We start from the raw sequence: 17,966 nt of genomic DNA on the forward strand, positions 1-17,966 counted from the left end.
GCCATGTATGTCTGGCTGTGTTTGACTGTGTTTCCAGTGTTTGACTGTGTTTGACTATTCCTCTGTACGTTAAAAAGATAATAGCCATAATTTTATTTTACCTGGCTCCCCCTTCCTTCCTGCCTATCCATATTGGAATTGGACAGACATATTCTGGCAAACAGGAATGCCATGTATGTCTGGCTGTGTTTGACTGTGTTTCCAGTGGTTGTTGGTATTGATTTGGTAGAATAAGTAAAGCTATTGATATTTGTTTTAAATTTGTCGATATTTTGTATCTTTCACCAAATTTCTAATTATGAGACTTCCCTCAGATATTATGTCATACTGTATTCCAGGAGCTATGCTAGTAATAAGAACAAGAATATTTTGCTTTTGTGACAGGAGAGATTGTCATGAGAGAAACTTGAGGGATAAGGTGGCATGCAGCAGCCATCCCAGACCCTGTAAGCCATTGGGTTACTACAAGTAATACCCTATTTGGAATTTTTCTCTATAGGTGTGTAAGATCATTTTAATTTCACAATATTTTATAAATATTTATTAATAAGCAGGAGTGTAGCCATTCTACTACCTGTTACAAAATGTATAAAGATTTCTAAATTATATCTAAAATGGTTTGTAGGCCAAAAATAAGAAGAGTAAATAAGCTCTTACAAGCTTGAAATGGGGTTCCTATCTCTTTGAAAGGATTAGTAAATACGTCATGGAAGTAGTAACATTTGGAACAGACCTGGAAGAAATAAACCATTTCAATTTTAATGATGAGGCAGTAGGGTAGGGGGGATTCTCTGTGGGGAGACCTACTTGAATGCCAGGATGAACTAAAACAATGAGGTTTTTCTACAAAGTGTTCAAAAACTCTCTTGTGGTTTAACCCAGAGTCCAATAGAAAACTGTGAAGTATTAAACTTTATAGTTAAAGCCAGATTTTATTTGAAGGCATCTCAGCATGTGGGGTGATATTTATTCATGTATAATCTGGCACAGTGACCATTCAAAATTATTGAGAGAGATACGATTTAATCAAAGATATTTTGCAAAGAATGATCAGGCAGCTATGTTCAGAAAGAAACTGAGCATCGATGAGCTAAAAGGGATGAGTAACTAAAACTTCTCAGAACACAGAGCAAGGATTTGTGGATTAGGGTAGCAATGGTATTAGTAAGAATGTGTGTGCAATTTTAATGTTGAGAGAGGAATGGTAGAGAAGGGGCTACAGTAGGACACTTATTGGGGAACTCCCTTGTGGCACAAGGGGTTAAGATGCAACCCGTGAAGCTCACCACAGGCACTACAGCACAAGTTTGATCCCTGGTCAGGGAGGTGACCCATATGGTCACCATATGTTCTGCACAGCAGACCTCTCCTGACTTGCCCACTGCTCCCCTCAGCAGTGTGTTTCAGATGATCTGCCTGTTGTGTTCCCCAATGTCTCTGGGCAATCCTCTCACCCCCCAAAAACTCTGGCCTGTGCCCCAGTTCTTGTATGTATAAATAAATAAATCTTTAAATAAAAGGACACTTATTATATTTTAATAATATGGAATGTGAGGAAAACTACCCAGCAATGAGTTTTAAGCACAAAGCAATCAAATTCTTGCACATTTTAATGCCTTTCCAGACAGCCCCTGAACAGCATGCCTGCATACCCTCTTAATATTATTGGAAGTTTGGTAAGAGGCATCTAAAGCCCCTCAAGGTCAATACACATTCCAGTAACCTTTACATACCAAAGATTTATATCTACTAGATCTTTGTTTTCATTCTGAAGATTGAGACCATTTCCTTCCTAATCTGCCTCATCTCTCTCTCCTCTAAGCCATCCTCATTTAATCCTTCAATGCAATCACTTAGGTTTCTGACTTAGTAAGATGACCCCAGAACATAATACACAAAGATAGAAATTTCCTGAGAAGATAACAAAGAAATTGAGGCCCCTCCCTATATCCTGCTATTCATGGATGTAGTCTGAGGAGGGGTGTATCTTTAGTTTGGCCCTGCCTTCACTCTCTGAAAATTTTCTTCATCATGTCACTGTTTTGTTTTATTTCTCAGAGACACAAGTTTTGTTTTCACCGCAGAGGTAAAATTCACCAAGTCTCCATAAAATGGAATTAAAGACATTTTGATGCTAGCAATATTCCTGAAATTTGGCCTGAATTACTCAAGCACAAATGGTCCAACACTGTGCATTTCAATATGATACGAGTCTCCAGGCTGCTCACTTATATTGCCAATGTTCATATTCAGGTGCATCACAGAGTCACAGCCTATTTTAGCAATTAATTAATGTATTTATAAAGTCACTTTGAAGAACACTACAAGCATGTAAAATGTTCCGTTTCTTCCTTTATTTAATTTAGTATGTTATGAGCACTTGATTAAAATTACTTGTATGTTTTTGAATAACCTAACAAGCTGTAAGGAGTTCATTACATATTCACACATTAAGTCAATAAAGTAATAGGAAAATTATCATAGCAATAAGGTTTGAACTCTAATCAGCACATAACAAACAACACCTAATACGCACAATTTTGTGACTGCTCTCCTGGAGAACAGCTATTAGTATGAGGTCTAAACATTTCTCTTTATCAATTTTGTCAGTGAATCTATGACTTTCTTATTTCTCAGGCTGTAGATAATTGGATTTAAGAAAGGAATTATGACAATGTAAAATAGCGAGTCTTTCATATCTTGATCTTCTGACTGTGCAGATCTAGGGCGCACATACATGAAGAGAAGAGGGCCATAGTATAAAGACACGGATAAAAGGTGGGCTCCGCAGGTAGAGAATGCCTTCTTTATACCCTCTAGAGACTTCCTTTTTAAGATTGTAAAGAGAACCAGTGTATAAGAGATAAGAACAGTTGTAATAGTGACTACCTGAACTAACCCAGAGAAAATATAAACTATTAGAATATTAATGGAAGGGTCAGTACAGGAAATCTTAAACAAAGGTTTAATATCACAGAAAATGTGATGTAATATGTTGTCATTGCAGAAGGTTAATCTGAATATGAAACCTGTATGAATCATGGAATGAATGATGCCACATACAAATGAGGAGACTATTAGCTGGGTGCATAATCTGTTGGTCATCACCACTGGGTAACGTAAAGGGTTGCATATGGCTACATAGCGATCAAATGCCATAGCTGCCAAGAGAAAACATTCTGTGGAAACCCCAATAGCAAAAAAAAAAAATTGCATCACGCATTCCGAAAGATTCATTACATTTCTCCTGGCAAAGAATTTGACCAACATGTTGGGTGTCACTGAGGAGGATATTAAAGCATCCACAGAGGCTAGGCTTCCAAGGAACAAGTACATGGGGATGTGAAGTTGAGAGTCATTCCAGATGAGAGAAATAAGACCAAGGTTCCCCACCATGGTAAAGAGGTATATCACCAAGAACACCAGGAACAAGGGGATTCCCCACTCCTGTTGATATGTAAGTCCTGTGAGAACAAACTCTGTCAGCAAGGATGCATTTTCCTTTTCCATGTCTCATTGGATGTTCCCTGAAATGAAATGCAATAAATATCAAAAGGCATTCATAGTGAATTTGTAAATTATAAATTGGCAGAGGCAATCAATTTAAAATAAATGATATTCCTATCAGAATGCCCTTTCAGTTTCAAATAATATTACTATATAGGAGGTAGCTACTTTGGGGATTTCAAGCAATTAATATAAGTACAATATGTTCAGCTCAAAAATATACAGGAACTAATATGTTATAAAAAGGAACTACTGGACCATGCTCAAAAATTAGGAGGGATGTGAGAATTTTAGGGAAATTTTGAGAGCAAAATATGGAATCTGAGGTAATTGAATAAACTTTCAAAATCTGGATGATAAGAAAATTGAATGTCATGTGAAGTATATTGAACTTCTTTTTTCAGGTAGGACTCATACACTGAAATACTGCAGAGCAATTTTTTAATTTTATTTTTATTTTATTTTTTTAAGATTTATTTGCATATGAAAGAACTGTATTACAGGCCAGAGGTGTGGGAGAGTGAGAGAATTCATCAGAGACAGATCAGGGAGTGGAGCAGGCAGACTTTAAACACTGCTGAAGGGTGCAGCAGGTGAGACAGGAGAGTGTGTCTCCTTGGCCACTGGGAATTGAACCCAGCTGCAGAGGTGCGGACAGCTTCAGAGCTCTGTGCTCTACCCGCTGCAAGCCAGGAGGCCTAATACAGTGTATTTTTCAGGTTAATGTTTGAGGTTAATAGTTAATTTTTTAGGTTAATGTTAGTAAATATAGACATCATGTATAGGAAGCTACAGTCAAAGCACTGTTCAGGACAATGTATTGGTGTGTAGTGGTTTTCAAAGCAACCTACATATCATCGTCTTGTTTTGTGTAGTACCATTGTGAAGTTTTTTTTGTTGTTTTTTGTTTTTTAAAGATTTATTTATTTATTTATTTATGCAAGCACTGGGTACAGTCAGAAGGGCGGGAAGGTGAGAGAATGAGCCAGAGCCAGAGCGGGGAACAGAACAGACAAACTGAGGAAATACACTGCTGAGGGGACAGTGGACTTGGCAGGAGAGGTCTGTGCACCATGTGGGACACTGACTGGCAGCCCGTGATGGAACGTGTACAGAGACTGCAGGCAGATTTGCAACCCAGCGCTCAACCGCTGCACCACCACGGGAGGCCTCATTGTGAAGTTTTAATGTAGAAATTAACTCAGTTTGTCAGAAGGATATAAGAATCAACATTTAAAAACCAATACCCTCCACATTATTAAAAATGTGAAGTGCTCCAACACTAATGATAAAGGACCCATCACAAAAATCTACAAAGAGCTGATGAGATTCAACAAAAATAAAGAAAATAATGCAGTCAAAAAATGGGCAGAAGAACTAAAAAGAAACTTCTCTGAAGAGGAAATGCAAATGGCCAACAGACATATGAAAAAATGTTCAACATCACTTGTAATTGGGGAAATGCAAATCAAAACTACCATGAGATACCATCTCACACCAGTGAGAATGGCACATATTAAAAAAACTAGCAACAACATATGTTGGTGACGTTGTGGAGAAAAAGGAACTCATCTGCACCTTTGGTGGGAGTGCAAACTGGTCCAACCACTATGGAGAGCTGTGTGGAGATTTCATGACCTACTAAAGCTAGAGCTTCCATATGATCCAGCAATTCCACTCCAAGCTATTTACTCAAATGACACAGAAACATTAGTTCCAAAGGGCACCTGCATCCCTTTGTTTATAGCAGCACTATTTACAAAAGCTAAGCTATGGAAACAACCCAAATGCCCAAAAATAGATGACTGGATCAAGAAGATGTGGTACATATACACAATGGAATATTGCTCAGCAATTAAAAAAAGATAAACTCATGCCTTTTGCAGCAACATGGATGGAGCTGGAAGGGATCATGCTCAGCGAAATAAGTCAGAAATAAAAAGAAAAATACCAGATGGTCTCACTCATAGCAGGAATTTAGAACACCTAAATAGGGGACCAGGAAAAAGACCAATTGATACAAAGTAAAAATCAAAATCAACAAGCAACTATAAACCAGAGACACACTATGGGGCTGGGGAGGGAAGGGGAGAGGAAGGACTAGGGTGGAAATAACGGGGTGGTGCAATTGTATGGGGAATATAACCAAAATGATAATGCATACATTGTGCAAAGATGAAAAATGATGTAAGAATTAGATAAAATAAAATATTAAAAAAAATAAAATGTGAAGTGCTCAAGTTGAGATAACATTCCTAGCCCTTGGGAGTGACGAGGAAGACAAATAGAGGCAAAGGGTTTTAGACAGTAGAAGCATGAGGACTCGGTGTCTTTAGACATGCAAGGCATGTCAGTGAAGCAGAAGGACTCACCTGATTGAGCTGAGCGTCATCAAAAATTGAATCTAGAATTCAGCGGCAGTGCTATTGTGGAGAGTGTCCTCTGAACATCCAGGCAAAATGAGATTAGTGGCATGAGTCTACTAGATCTTAATAGAAATAATATCTGGAGTCATGGGGGAGACTGAAAAAGAACTGTCCATTGGAATGTGTGCAGAACGAGAGGGAGGGAATAGAAAAAAACTTGAAGGTATAGGAAAGAGATTACAAAGAGAATGCACAGCATTTATTAGATGGCCAACTCTGATCCCCTTTTCTACCACCTAATCTTTGTGGCTTGCAGAGGTAACCACACAGTCAAAAAAGCCCAAAGAGCTAGAAACTCACTTTCCCATTCCCCTTTGTCCTAGAGTGAGAGGGATGCCTGGATTTGGCAAGTCGAATCACTGAACCTGCATCTGGAATATGGGGAGAGGAAGAAAGACGTGCAGGTACAAAAGAGAGTATTAGATTCAAAGGCAATCCTATGAAGGCCAGCAGTTGTGTCCCATATCCACAACAGTGGCATTGTCGGTGTGAGTTTCTGGTGGTCCAAATTCAGGGAGAGTGACAACTCTCATTGAGCTAGTGTTGGGACATGACATGGACTATTGATGGGCTCCTTTGTTTCCTATGTCCCTGCGCACTTTTCAGTGGATTCTCCAACCTCCCTTTCATTTCTCTTTTAGAGCCAGTTTCTACTCAGTTATCTCCCATCCTCTTGCATCCAGGAACCTTGGTTCACCCAAAAGGGCTGAGTGAGAGACCAGAAAGGATATTAAGCAGCATGAACTGAGAAGCAGGTGTGAATTATATAATTAATGTTGTGAACACTAAAACACTAAAAAAGGGCAAATTGAAATACAGTGCAAAAATCCAGAATGAATGCTCTGCTTGAATAGAAAACAAACAAAGCAGATCATTTAGTATGGAAACTGAGAGACTCATAGTGGCTTTTTATGTTTTTCATTTTTGTGTTTAAACAGCCTTGTTTATGGAGTGGCTTTTTAAAGAGCACTTTGAGGTTTGTTGTGGAGTTGAGGTCAGAGGATAATATGTGAATGGGAAGCAAGTGGTACAACAGTGAGGAAAATGAAACTGCTCTGACAACTGTGGAGGACATTTATTTCATTTGGCTTTTATCTATGCCCATAGACAGATGTGAATTTTTGTCCTGCAGAATACTGTCATGAAAGTTTTCAAAAGCCAGAGGAGGACATTGAGAGAAAAAGGGCGGGGGGACTTGAATATGTAATTACGTAGTTGAAATGAAAACCAGAGGGAGCTAACACAGGAAGCAGAAAATAATGAAGACAAAGCAATGTGGAAAGAGAAGGCAATGAAGTAGTGTGATATGTAAGAGAAAGACTGCAGATGAAACAGGAGAATGGTTCAGATGAAGCAGTAAATATTTGTCTTAACTGGTTCTCATTAAAAGTTATCAGCTCAGGGAATCCTTTATTTCTGTTATCTGTAATTCCAACTTTATTTTCCTATGGTGTTTGTTTATTTTTTTTAATCTTTTTTTTTTTAATAGAGGCATGTTTGTTTATTTATTTATTTGTTTGTTTGTTTGTTTTTGTTTATATATGCACTGGGTACAGTCAGAAGCTTGGGAGGGTGAGAATTCACCAGAGCCAGAGTGGGGAGCAGAGCAGGCAGAAGGACCGAAGTACAGTGCTGAGGGGAGCAGCGGGCGGCAGGAGAGGTCTGCGCGCCATGTGGGACCCTCCTCCGGTGGCCGGGGAGCAGCCGGGGATCGAACCAGCGCCTCAGAGGCTGCGGGCAGCTTCGCAACCCAGAGCTCAACCACTGAGCCACCGGGGAGGCCCTGCGGTGTTTGTTTAAACAGAGACTTTCATTCTAATTTTACATTGTATATTCATGTATACTTAAGTGTTCACTGCTTCAAAGTTTTTGCCATATTTAAATTACTTATTGTTACTAACAGTTATTAGAATTTTCTCTAGATATTCTTTGGTTTTACATAAGATCACCTGTTTTATTAGCAGAATACATTATGCCAAAGACTGGAACCTAAAGCTGGTGATATAAATAGCAGGATCTGTAATTACAGCTGTTAAATATATTTGTTTTGCATCGAGTTTCTTCTTTGCCTTCCAGATAACCTAATAATTAAAAATTACCTAAGTCACATAGAGTGTGGGTACTCTCTAAGTAAGACATAGAGCAGAGGGAAATGCATATAATATGAGAATGGATGAAGGGAGAGAGGAGTTAATCTTAAAGTGACTTACCTTAGTCACTAGTTTTATTCAGAGAAGGTGATTGTTAAAGAGAATGTAACTCTTTATGAGAATAACCACAAATATTTCTTACATAGGAAACATCACTTGAATCTCTAACTCAGTTCAAATGAAAATTGTTTAAAGTTACTATTTACCAATCACTGCCTTATAAAGTCATTATCATTATGATAAAAGGTGAATCAAACATTGAAGGGGGATGGTTTAGTCGTTGGTGTTTTGTTTATCCTGACAGCACAAAAATAAAATACATTGATTAAGCAATTAAATAATCTAATTAATCTAAATAATATTTTTCTTCTGGCTACTTTTTCATCTTGAACCCAACCTAAATTATTTTGAATTAATATAGTACTTTAACTTTTTCTGTAATGGATGAGAAATATTAGAAAAATTATTTCTAACTTACCCATGCTTGTGCAAAATTGAGAAGATCCTTTCAAAGTGTTAGTTTTCTAGAGTGAATAAAAATACAGTAGCACTGGAATGAAAACATAGGTCACAGTTCCTTGCATGCTGCTTCATTATGGAGACTTCTTTTTTTCAAGCTCAGAAAAACATCAAATATATGTTTGTTTTGAACACCAGAGTCAACCAATTGTATAAATGTATGCCTTTGCCAGAAGATGAAGGAGTAAAGACGTAAAATTTCCACATTAGTGCCCAAGAATTCCCTTAAGGACAAAGCTAAGTTGTTCTGGGCATTGTGGATTTGAACATGTGTAAGAAGTCCAAGTTGTCCCACAGGGTATTACAGTCCATAAACATCAGGTCAGTCCAGACTGTTTTCAGTGAACTCGTTTTATACAGTATTTCCCAATACAGAGGATATTTTTGACATGTTTATAGAAAACTTCAGTTGTGTATGTTACTGTGAGTGCTCTGACCAGTATGGTCTTTTCTGAGCTAACCATACATTATTTTAAAGAGGACAGAGTTCTATATTCTCATAGGAGCATACGCCACAAAAGTTATCGTCAACATGCAAACTGGATTGTGGATACTTACTAAATAAGGGATAGAGCAGCGGGGCAACACTCAATGAATTTAATGTCAGAATCCATGAAAGGAGGGAGGAGTTAATATTAAAGTGACTTACCTTGGTCACTTAGTTGTATCAGAGAAGGTGATTACATCCACACATGTGCTAATCCCCCATATCCCTTGAAGCTGAAATACAATGAGAAATACTAATAGATTTCCAAGGATTGGATGGGCACTAAAGTAGTTTGGGGAAGCAAAAACAAAAAAACCAAAAAACCAAAAAACCAAATGAGCCCAGTGAGAGGTGTCCTAGATCAGTGCTTCCCAAACTTTAGTACTTTTCTATCTCCTGGAGACCTTGTTCAAATGTAGATTCTATTTCAGGAGCTCTGAGAGTCACCTTAGAATCTTCATTTCTAACAATGTATGCCTCTGGACTCCTTTCATGCACAGGGCCCTCAATGTTGGCCACCCTGGATTATCACTGGGTAGTTTAGATTGATTAAGAAGCAACAGAAAAGATATATATGGCTGTTATGCAAAGGTAGAAGCAAGGTGTATCAGGTGAAATTATCTCCTAATTTTACTCCATATCTTTGAATACAAATATTTTTTCTTTGTTGATTAGTTTATTCTCAGAAGATGCTGTGGAGGAGTTTCTGTCTGTGTTCCAGTGCTTCCTTGATATATATGACATTCCTTCATATATATATATATATATATATATATATTACATCATCCTTCATTTTTGTACAATGTATCATTTCCCATGAAGTTTCCACCACCAATTCGCCTGTGCATCATCATCATAGTCCCTTGTTCTCGTCCCACCTTGTCCTGATCCCTCCCCCTCCTCCTCCATTACAGAATGTCTCTGGATTCTAGTTGCCTGTTGATTTTGATTTTTACCTTATTATACTTTTTTTTTCCTGATCCCTTATTTGCTTCCTCTACATTCCTCCTATAAATGAAACCATCTTATATTTTTCTTTCTGTTTCAGAGGAAGGGATCGTTCTGCTGGACTGTGGGAGTGGGAAGTTAAGACCACTACTAGGTCTCTTTGGGTTCCATATTTCTTTGAATTTCCAGACAAGTAACAGGATTACTATGATGGATGAGTGACTGATCCTGACTAACAATGGAACATGGACTTGAAGTCCACAATGGAGTTCAGGGAGATTCCTTACAGAATCTCTCTGTAGTCCTGTCCCATGAAAGGTCTGTGGACTATTTCAAAATACCAACCCAGAGAGTTCTTTCTTTTACTGAATTTTGGTTAATAAGATCATATATTGTAGTACTGCCTTTAAAATCAAATTCTGCATCTGCTGCCTTATGTTTACCACCAGAATTCATTTTCCATTGATCAAAATACAGTAAACCATTTGTTTCCATTTCCCCATCCTTCTTCCCTCTTCTCTTCTGCCATGACTACTGTGTTCTTACACTCTGCAAGTTCCTTTCCTTTATTTACATCATTCATTTTGTTTCTCTATGTGTTTATCATATATGAGAGAAGTCATAAATTCTTTGCTTTTCTCCCATCTGACTTTTATCACTGAGCATAATACCTTCTAGGTCCACCCATATAGTTGCAAGTGGAAACGGCATGGATTATTGTAGCTGAGTAGCACCCCATTGTGTATAAACACCACTTCATTACCCCATCACCTGTCCATGGGAATTAGGTTTCCAGTGCTAGGCTATTGCAAGTAATGATGTAATGGCTTGAGTGTGCATATATCTCTCCATATGTAGTTTTCATATTCTTAGGTAAATTCCCAGAGTTAGGAAAGGGCATTTGTATTCTTATCTTTTGAGGAGTGTCCATATTGATTTTCACAAGGGCTGCACCAACTTACATTACCACCAGTGGTAATGAGAGTTCCCTTCTCTCCACATCCTCACATAGGTAGTTTTTTCTTCTTTTCATGATAATAGCCATTCTTATTTTTTTTTTTTTTAAATAATAAATTTTATTTTTATATTCCACATACAATTGCAGCCCCCCCATTCTGACCCCAATCCCTCCCCTCCTGCCCCTCACCCCCCAAAAAGTGTCTCTGGTTCATAGTTTTTTGTTGATTTTGATTTTCACTTTCTTATAGTTATTCATTCTCCTGGTCCCTTATTTAAGTTTTCTAGATTCCTGCTATGAGTGAGACCATCCGGTATTTTTCTTTTTCTTTTTGGCTTATTTCGCTGAGCATGATCCCTTCCAGCGCCATCCATGTTGCTGCAAATTGCATGTGTTTATCTTTTTTGAATGCTGAGTAATATTCCATGGTATATATGTACCACATCTTCTTGATCCAGTCATCGATTTTTGGGCATTTGGGTTGTTTCCAAAGCTTAGCTATTGTAGACAGTGCTGCTATAAACATAGGGGTGCAGGTGTTCTTTGGAATTGATGTTTCTGTGTCCTTTGGGTAAATACCTAGGAGTGGAATTGCTGGATCATATGGAAGCTCTATGTTTAGTAGGTCCAGAAATCTCCACACAGCTTTCCACAGTGGTTGGACCAGTTTGCACTCCCACCAACAGTGCAGAAGAGTTCCTTTTTCTCCACACCCTCGCCAACATTTGTTGTTGCTAGTTTTTTTAATATGTGCCGATAATAGCCATTCTTAGGGTGTGATATGATACCTTATTTTTACCTTGATTTTCATTTTCCTGATAAGGCATGTTGAAAACTGGTCTGTGCGTTAGGCTACCATTTCTATGACTTCTTTGGAAAAGTGGCTGTTCGGATCCTCTATTCACTTTAAATCAGGCTGCTTATCTTTTTGTTGTTTGAGTTCATGAGTTCTTTATACATATATATTAATTATCAACTCTGATATACACAAATATGTTCTCATTTTATGGGTCGCCTTTTCCTTTTATCAATGGTTCTTTCTCGCATAATTATTTAAGTTTAATGTAGTCTGACTTGTTAATTTTTGCTTTTAGTCTTGCTTCTAGAGACATCCATAAAAATATTACTAAGGCTATTAGTTGAGGAGTTTGTTCCTTATGTTTTCTTCTATGTATTTTATTATTTCAAGTCTTACATTTCAGTCCTTAGTTCATATTGAGCTAATTTTTGTGTATACTGTTAGACACTGTCAGGGGTGGTCTGTTTCATTCTTTTCCATGTGGTTGTCCAGTTCTCTGGGCACCAGATTTTATTATTACATCTGTGTTTAAGTTTGATTTTAGGTAGTTTATTATTCTTTTAATGGATTCCATATTGCTAGGATATTTGATCTGGTTACAAAATGTGCTCTCCTTGTACATTTGGTTACTTCATGGGTGCTTTTCTTTTTGCCTGGGAGGTGGAGCTATGGTTTTAGGTTTAGGTTTTTCGTTCTAGATCAGGGCCAAGTATGGAAGGCGGGAAGTGCAAAATAGACCTGTTGTTGCTATTGCTGTCTTGGTATCGTGGGGGAAAACTGAACAGACATTAAAATGGTGTTCCTTTTCTTGTGATCAGACTGCATCTTTCTGTGTGCACTTCTGTGTGCTCCCTTCTTTAAGACTTCAGGTCTATGGTTGGGCGTCCAACTTCCTTTAAAGTCCCGACATCCTATTTGCGGGAGGACAGAGAGGAGGGATTATAGTCCCAAGCAGCACTGCATCATATTCTGGTTCGTTGGTCTGTATAGCTTTTCTTCTCTGCTATGGATTTGGTTAATTTTATCTTCCCTGGCCCACAGAATGTCCAGATACTATTTTAAAATTATGTCTGGATGTAGATTTTTTTGGGGGGTTAGAAACTTTTATTAGTAAACATCTCATAGAACTCTTAATAAAGACAAGTGTAGACAATATATATGTCCTATCATTTTACTCTAATTAGAAGTCAAACAGAGGTCAATAATTTGCTTAAAAAGGCATTAGATGTATTACAATATGCTGAAAATTGCTTCAAATGGTATGATATTTAAATAATATCCTTATTTAAAGATATAATATGGCTTGATTTAGAAAACAAACAACAGCTAAATCCCAATACAAAACATGTCCCTTCTGTGATTTGAAATTCAATACTATTCCTAGGTACGTTAAAAAGATAATAGCCATAATTTTATTTTACCTGGCTCCCCCTTCCTTCCTGCCTATCCCATATTGGAATTGGACAGACATATTCTGGCAAACAGGAATCCCATGTACGTCTGGCTGTGTTTGACGGTGTTTCCAGAGGTTGTTGGTATTGATTTGGTAGAATAAGTAAAGCTATTGATATTTGTTTTAAATTCGTCGATATTTTGTATCTTTCACCAAATTTCTAATTATGACACTTCCCTCAGATAGTATGTCATACTGTATTCCAGGAGCTATGCTAGTAATAAGAACAAGAATATTTTGCTTTTGTGACAGGAGAGATTGTCATGAGAGAAACTTGAGGGATAAGGTGGCATGCAGCAGCCATCCCAGACCCTGTAAGCCATTGGGTTACCACAAATATAAAAGAGTAATACCCTATTTAGAATTTTTCTCTATAGGTGTGTAAGATCATTTTAATTTCACAATATTTTATAAATATTTATTAATAAGCAGGAGTGTAGCCATTCTACTACCTGTTACAAAATGTATAAAGATTTCTAAATTATATCTAAAACAGTTTGTAGGCCAAAAATAAGAAGAGTAAATAAGCTCTTACAAGCTTGAAATGGGGTTCCTATCTCTTTGAAAGGATCAGTAAATACGTCATGGAAGTAGTACATTTGGAACAGACCTGGAAGAAATAAACCATTTCAATTTTTTTTTAATTTTAATTTTTTTATTTTTATATTCCCCAAGCAATTTCAACCCCTTTATTTTGACCCCAACCCCTCCCTCCCCACCACCCTCCCTCATAAAGTGTCTCTGGTTTATAGTTGTTTGTTGATTATGATTTTCACTTTCTTATAGATATTCATTTTCCTGGTCCCTTATTTAAGTTTTCTAGATTCCTGCTAGAGTGAGACCATCCGATATTTTTCTTTTTCTTTCTGGCTTATTTCGCTGAGCATGATCCCTTAAGCGCCATGCATGTTGCTGCAAATTGCATGTGTTTATCTTTTTTGAATGCTGAGTAATATTCCATGGTGTATATGTACCACATCTTCTTGATCCAGTCATCTATTTTTGGGCATTTGGGTTGATTCCAAAGCTTAGCTATTGTAAACAGTGCTGCTATAAACATAGGGGTGCAGGTGCTCTTTGGAGTTCATGTTTCTGTGTCCTTTGGGTAAATACCAAGGAGTGGAATTGCTGAATCATATGGAAGCTCTATGTTTAGTAGGTCAAGAAATCTCCACACAGCTCTCCATAGTGGTTGGACCAGTTTGCACTCCCACCAACAGTGCAGGAGAGTTCCTTTTTCTCCACACCCTCGCCAACATTTGTTGTTGCTAGTTTTTTTAATATGTGCCATTCTCTCTCGTGTTAGATGGTATCTCATAGTAGTTTTGATTTGCATTTCCCTGATTATGAGTGATGGTGAACATTTTTTCATATGCCTGTTGGCCATCTGCATTTCCTCTTCAGAGAAGTTTCTTTTTAGCTCTTCTGCCCATTTTTTGACTGGACTATTTTCTTTGTTGTTGTTGAGTCTCATCAGCTCTTTGCAGATTTTTGTGATCAGTCCTTTATCATTAGTGTTGTGTGCAAAAATGTTCTCCCAGTTGGTGGGGTTTCTTTTAGTTTTTGTTACTGTCTCTGTTGCTGTGCAGAAGCTCTTTAATTTGATGTAGTCCCAGCTGTTTATCTTTGCCTTCACTGTCACTGCTTTGGGTGATGTGTCTGTAAACATGTCTTTGATGTGCATATCCCTTAGTGTTTCACCTATATTTCCTTCTATGTATTTTATGGTTTCAGGTTTTATGTCTAGTTCTTTAATCCATTTTGAGTTGGTTTTTGTGTATGGTGTGAGGTAGTAGGCAAGCTTCATTCTTTTGCATGTAGCGACCCAGTTTTCCCAGCACCATTTATTGAACAAACTTTCTTTGCTCCAATGCATAGTCTTTGCTCCTTTGTCAAAGATTAGTTGACCATAAATCTGTGGGTTTATTTCTGGATTTTCTATTCGATTCTTTTGGTCTGTGTGTCTGTTCTTGTTTCAATACCATGCAGTTTTGATGATTATGGCTTTGTAGTATAGTTTGAAATCTGGGAGTGTGATGCCTCCATTCCCTTTTTTTTTTTTCAAGATTGCTTTGGCTTCGGGGTTTTTGGTGATTCCATATGAATTTCATCAATAATTGTTCTATTTCTTTGATGAATAACATTGAAATTTTTATTGGAATAGCATTGAATCGGTATATTGCTTTTGGTAGGATGGCCATTTTAATAATGTTTATTCTTCCAATCCATGAGCAGGGGATGTCTTTCCATTTCTTTGTATCTTCTTCTGTTTCTTTAACTGTGTTTTATAGTTTTCTTTGTAAAGGTCCTTTACCTCTTTTGTTAGATTTATTCCCAAGTATTTGATTTTTTTTTTGTTTCGATAATAAAGGGGATTGTTTTTTTCATTTCTTCTTCTTCAGATTTATTGTTAGTGTATAGGAAGGCTTCTGACTTTTGCATGTTGATTTTGTATCCTGCTGCTTTGCTGAAATGATCAGTGAGTTTAATTAGTTTTTCTGTGGAGTTTTTGGGGTTCCCTATGTAGATTATCATAACATCTGCAAATAGTGATAATTTGACTTCTTCTTTTCCTATTTGGATTCCTTGTATGTCTTTCTCTTGTCTTATTGCTCTGGCTAGGATTTTCAGTATTATATTGAAAAGCAGTGGTGAGAGTGTACATCCTTGTCTTGTTCCAGATCTTAATGGAAATGCTTTCAGCTTTTCGCCATTGAGAATGATACTGGCTGTAGGCTTGTCATATATGGCCTTTATGATGTTGAGGTATATTCCTTGTATCCCAAGAATTTCAAGGGCTTTTATCATGAATGGGTGTTGCACTTTGTCAAAAGCTTTCTCAGATCTATTGATATTATCATATGGTTTTTATATTTCTTTTTGTTGATGTGTTGGATAACATTGATTGATTTTCGGATGTTGAGCCATCCTTGTGTCCCTGGAATGAATCCTACTTGGTCGTGGTGAATTATCTTATGGATACACTGTTGGATTCTGATAGCTAAAATTTTATTGAGGATTTTTGCATCAGTGTTCATTAGGGAGATTGGCCTATAGTTTTCTTTTTTTGTGTTGTCCTTGTTCGGTTTTGGTATTAGTGTAATGTTGGCTTCATAGAACGTGTTTGGTATTGTCCCTTCCTTCTCAATTTTTTGGAAGAGTTTGTGAAGGATAGGCACCAATTGTCTCTGAATGTTTGGTAGAATTCATTTGTAAATCCATCAGGTCCTGGGCTCTGTTTTTGGGGAGGTTTTTGATTACCATTTCAATTTCGCTGCTTGTAATTGGTCTGTTTAGGTGTTCTATTTCTTCTTTATCAAGCTTTGGGTGATTGTAGAGTTGTAGGAATTTGTGCATCTCCTCTAGATTGTTGAAGTTGTTTCCATACAACTGTTCATAGTAGTTATTAATTATTCTTTTGATTTCTGCTGTGTCTGTTGTGATTTCTCCTCTTTCATTTATTATCCTGTTTATTTGTGCTTTCTCCCTTTTTTCCCTTGTGAGCCTGGCTAGGGGTTTATCTATTTTATTTATTTTTTCGAAGAACCAGCTCTTGGTTTCATTGATCTTTTGGATTGCTTTTTTAGTTTCAATTTCATTTATTTCTGCTTTGGTTTTTATTATTTCTTTTCTTCTACTGGTTTTGGGGTTTTTTTGTAGTTCTTTTTCTAGATCTTTGAGCTTCGAGATTAGGTTGTTTCTTTGAGTTCTTTCTTGTTTCTTGATGTGAGCATCTATTGCTATATATTTTCTTCTAATTACTGCTTTTGCTGCATCCCATACATTTAGGAAATTGGTGTCCTCCTTGTCATTCAATTCAAAGAATTTTTTAATTTCTTCTTTGATCTCCTCGTTAGTCCAGTGGACTTCCAGTAGTGTGGGTTTCAATCTCCATGAGGTAGGAGAGTTCCTTGCCTTCTTTTTATGGTTTATTTCTAGTTTGATTCCTTCATGGTCAGAAAAGATGGTTGGTATGATTTCAATCTTGGTGTATCTGTTGATGTTTGTCTTGTGCCCCAGTATGTGATCGATCCTGGAGAATGATCCTTGTGCGCTTGAGAAAAATGTACACTCGGATTTTTTTGGGTTTAGTGTTCTATAGATGTCTGTTAAGCCCAAGTGCTCTAGATCCTTATTTAAAGCTTTAGTGTCTTTACTTATTTTTTGTCTTGTTGATCTAACCATTGTTGATAGTGGTGTGTTGAAGTCTCCCACTACATATGTGTTTTCTCTGATGTCTGTTTTCAGAGATGCCAATAGTTGTCTGATATATTTTGGTGCTCCTTCGTTTGGTGAATATATGTTAATGAGTGTTATGTCTTCTTGAAGTATTGTCCCCTTGATCATAATGTAATGACCACTGGGGTCTCTTTTTATCTTTTTGAGTTTGAAGTCTGTTTTGTCTGATATGAGTATAGCTGTTCCTGCCTTCTTTTTTGGTCCATTTGCTTGTAGAATTGTTTTCCATCCTTTAATTTTGAGTCTATTTTTATCTTTTGCAGCTAAATGTATTTGCTGGAGACAGCAAAAGGTTGGGTTTTTTTTCTTAATCCAGCCTGTGACTCTGTGCCTTTTTATTGAAGAGTTTAGTCCATTTACATTTAGAGTTAGTATTGATATGTTAGCATCTGTATTTGCCATTGTGTTTGTCTTTCCTTTGATTTTATTTATTTATTTTTTAAATAACTTTCTTTGGCCTTCTTTTGTTGTTATTCGTCC

General features: G+C 37.1%; 1 protein-coding gene across 3 annotated transcripts; it reads right to left on the reverse strand.

Annotated features, from left to right (window-relative positions):
• Positions 1–2,580: 2,580 nt before the first annotated feature.
• Positions 2,581–9,530, reverse strand: LOC119256854 (olfactory receptor 5H2-like). 3 transcript variants are annotated; one of them, XM_054700678.1, is made up of 4 exons: positions 9,494–9,530; positions 9,252–9,322; positions 8,562–8,633; positions 2,581–3,527 (listed from the first exon to the last, which is right to left on the reverse strand). In XM_054700678.1, the coding sequence occupies exon 4, from the start codon at positions 3,508–3,510 to the stop codon at positions 2,581–2,583; it is 930 nt and encodes a 309-aa protein (XP_054556653.1). In that variant the 5' UTR covers positions 3,511–3,527; positions 8,562–8,633; positions 9,252–9,322; positions 9,494–9,530. The 3 variants fall into 3 exon arrangements, with proteins under 3 accessions (XP_054556653.1, XP_054556652.1, XP_037380504.1); XM_054700677.1 differs by lacking the exon at positions 9,494–9,530 and having other exon boundaries at positions 8,562–8,607; positions 9,252–9,345; XM_037524607.2 differs by lacking the exon at positions 9,494–9,530 and having other exon boundaries at positions 9,252–9,345.
• Positions 9,531–17,966: the final 8,436 nt, after the last annotated feature.

The sequence above is a fragment of the Talpa occidentalis genome, unplaced genomic scaffold (assembly GCF_014898055.3).
Source record: "Talpa occidentalis isolate TD23 unplaced genomic scaffold, MPIMG_talOcc4v2.1 talOcc4.4, whole genome shotgun sequence".
In the NCBI taxonomy this organism is placed as follows: Eukaryota; Metazoa; Chordata; class Mammalia; order Eulipotyphla; family Talpidae; genus Talpa; species Talpa occidentalis.

Bases quoted from the DNA above. Each gene is read 5' to 3' on its own strand.
- LOC119256854 (XM_054700678.1), bottom strand. From the start codon at position 3,510: ATGGAAAAGGAAAATGCATCCTTGCTGACAGAGTTTGTTCTCACAGGA.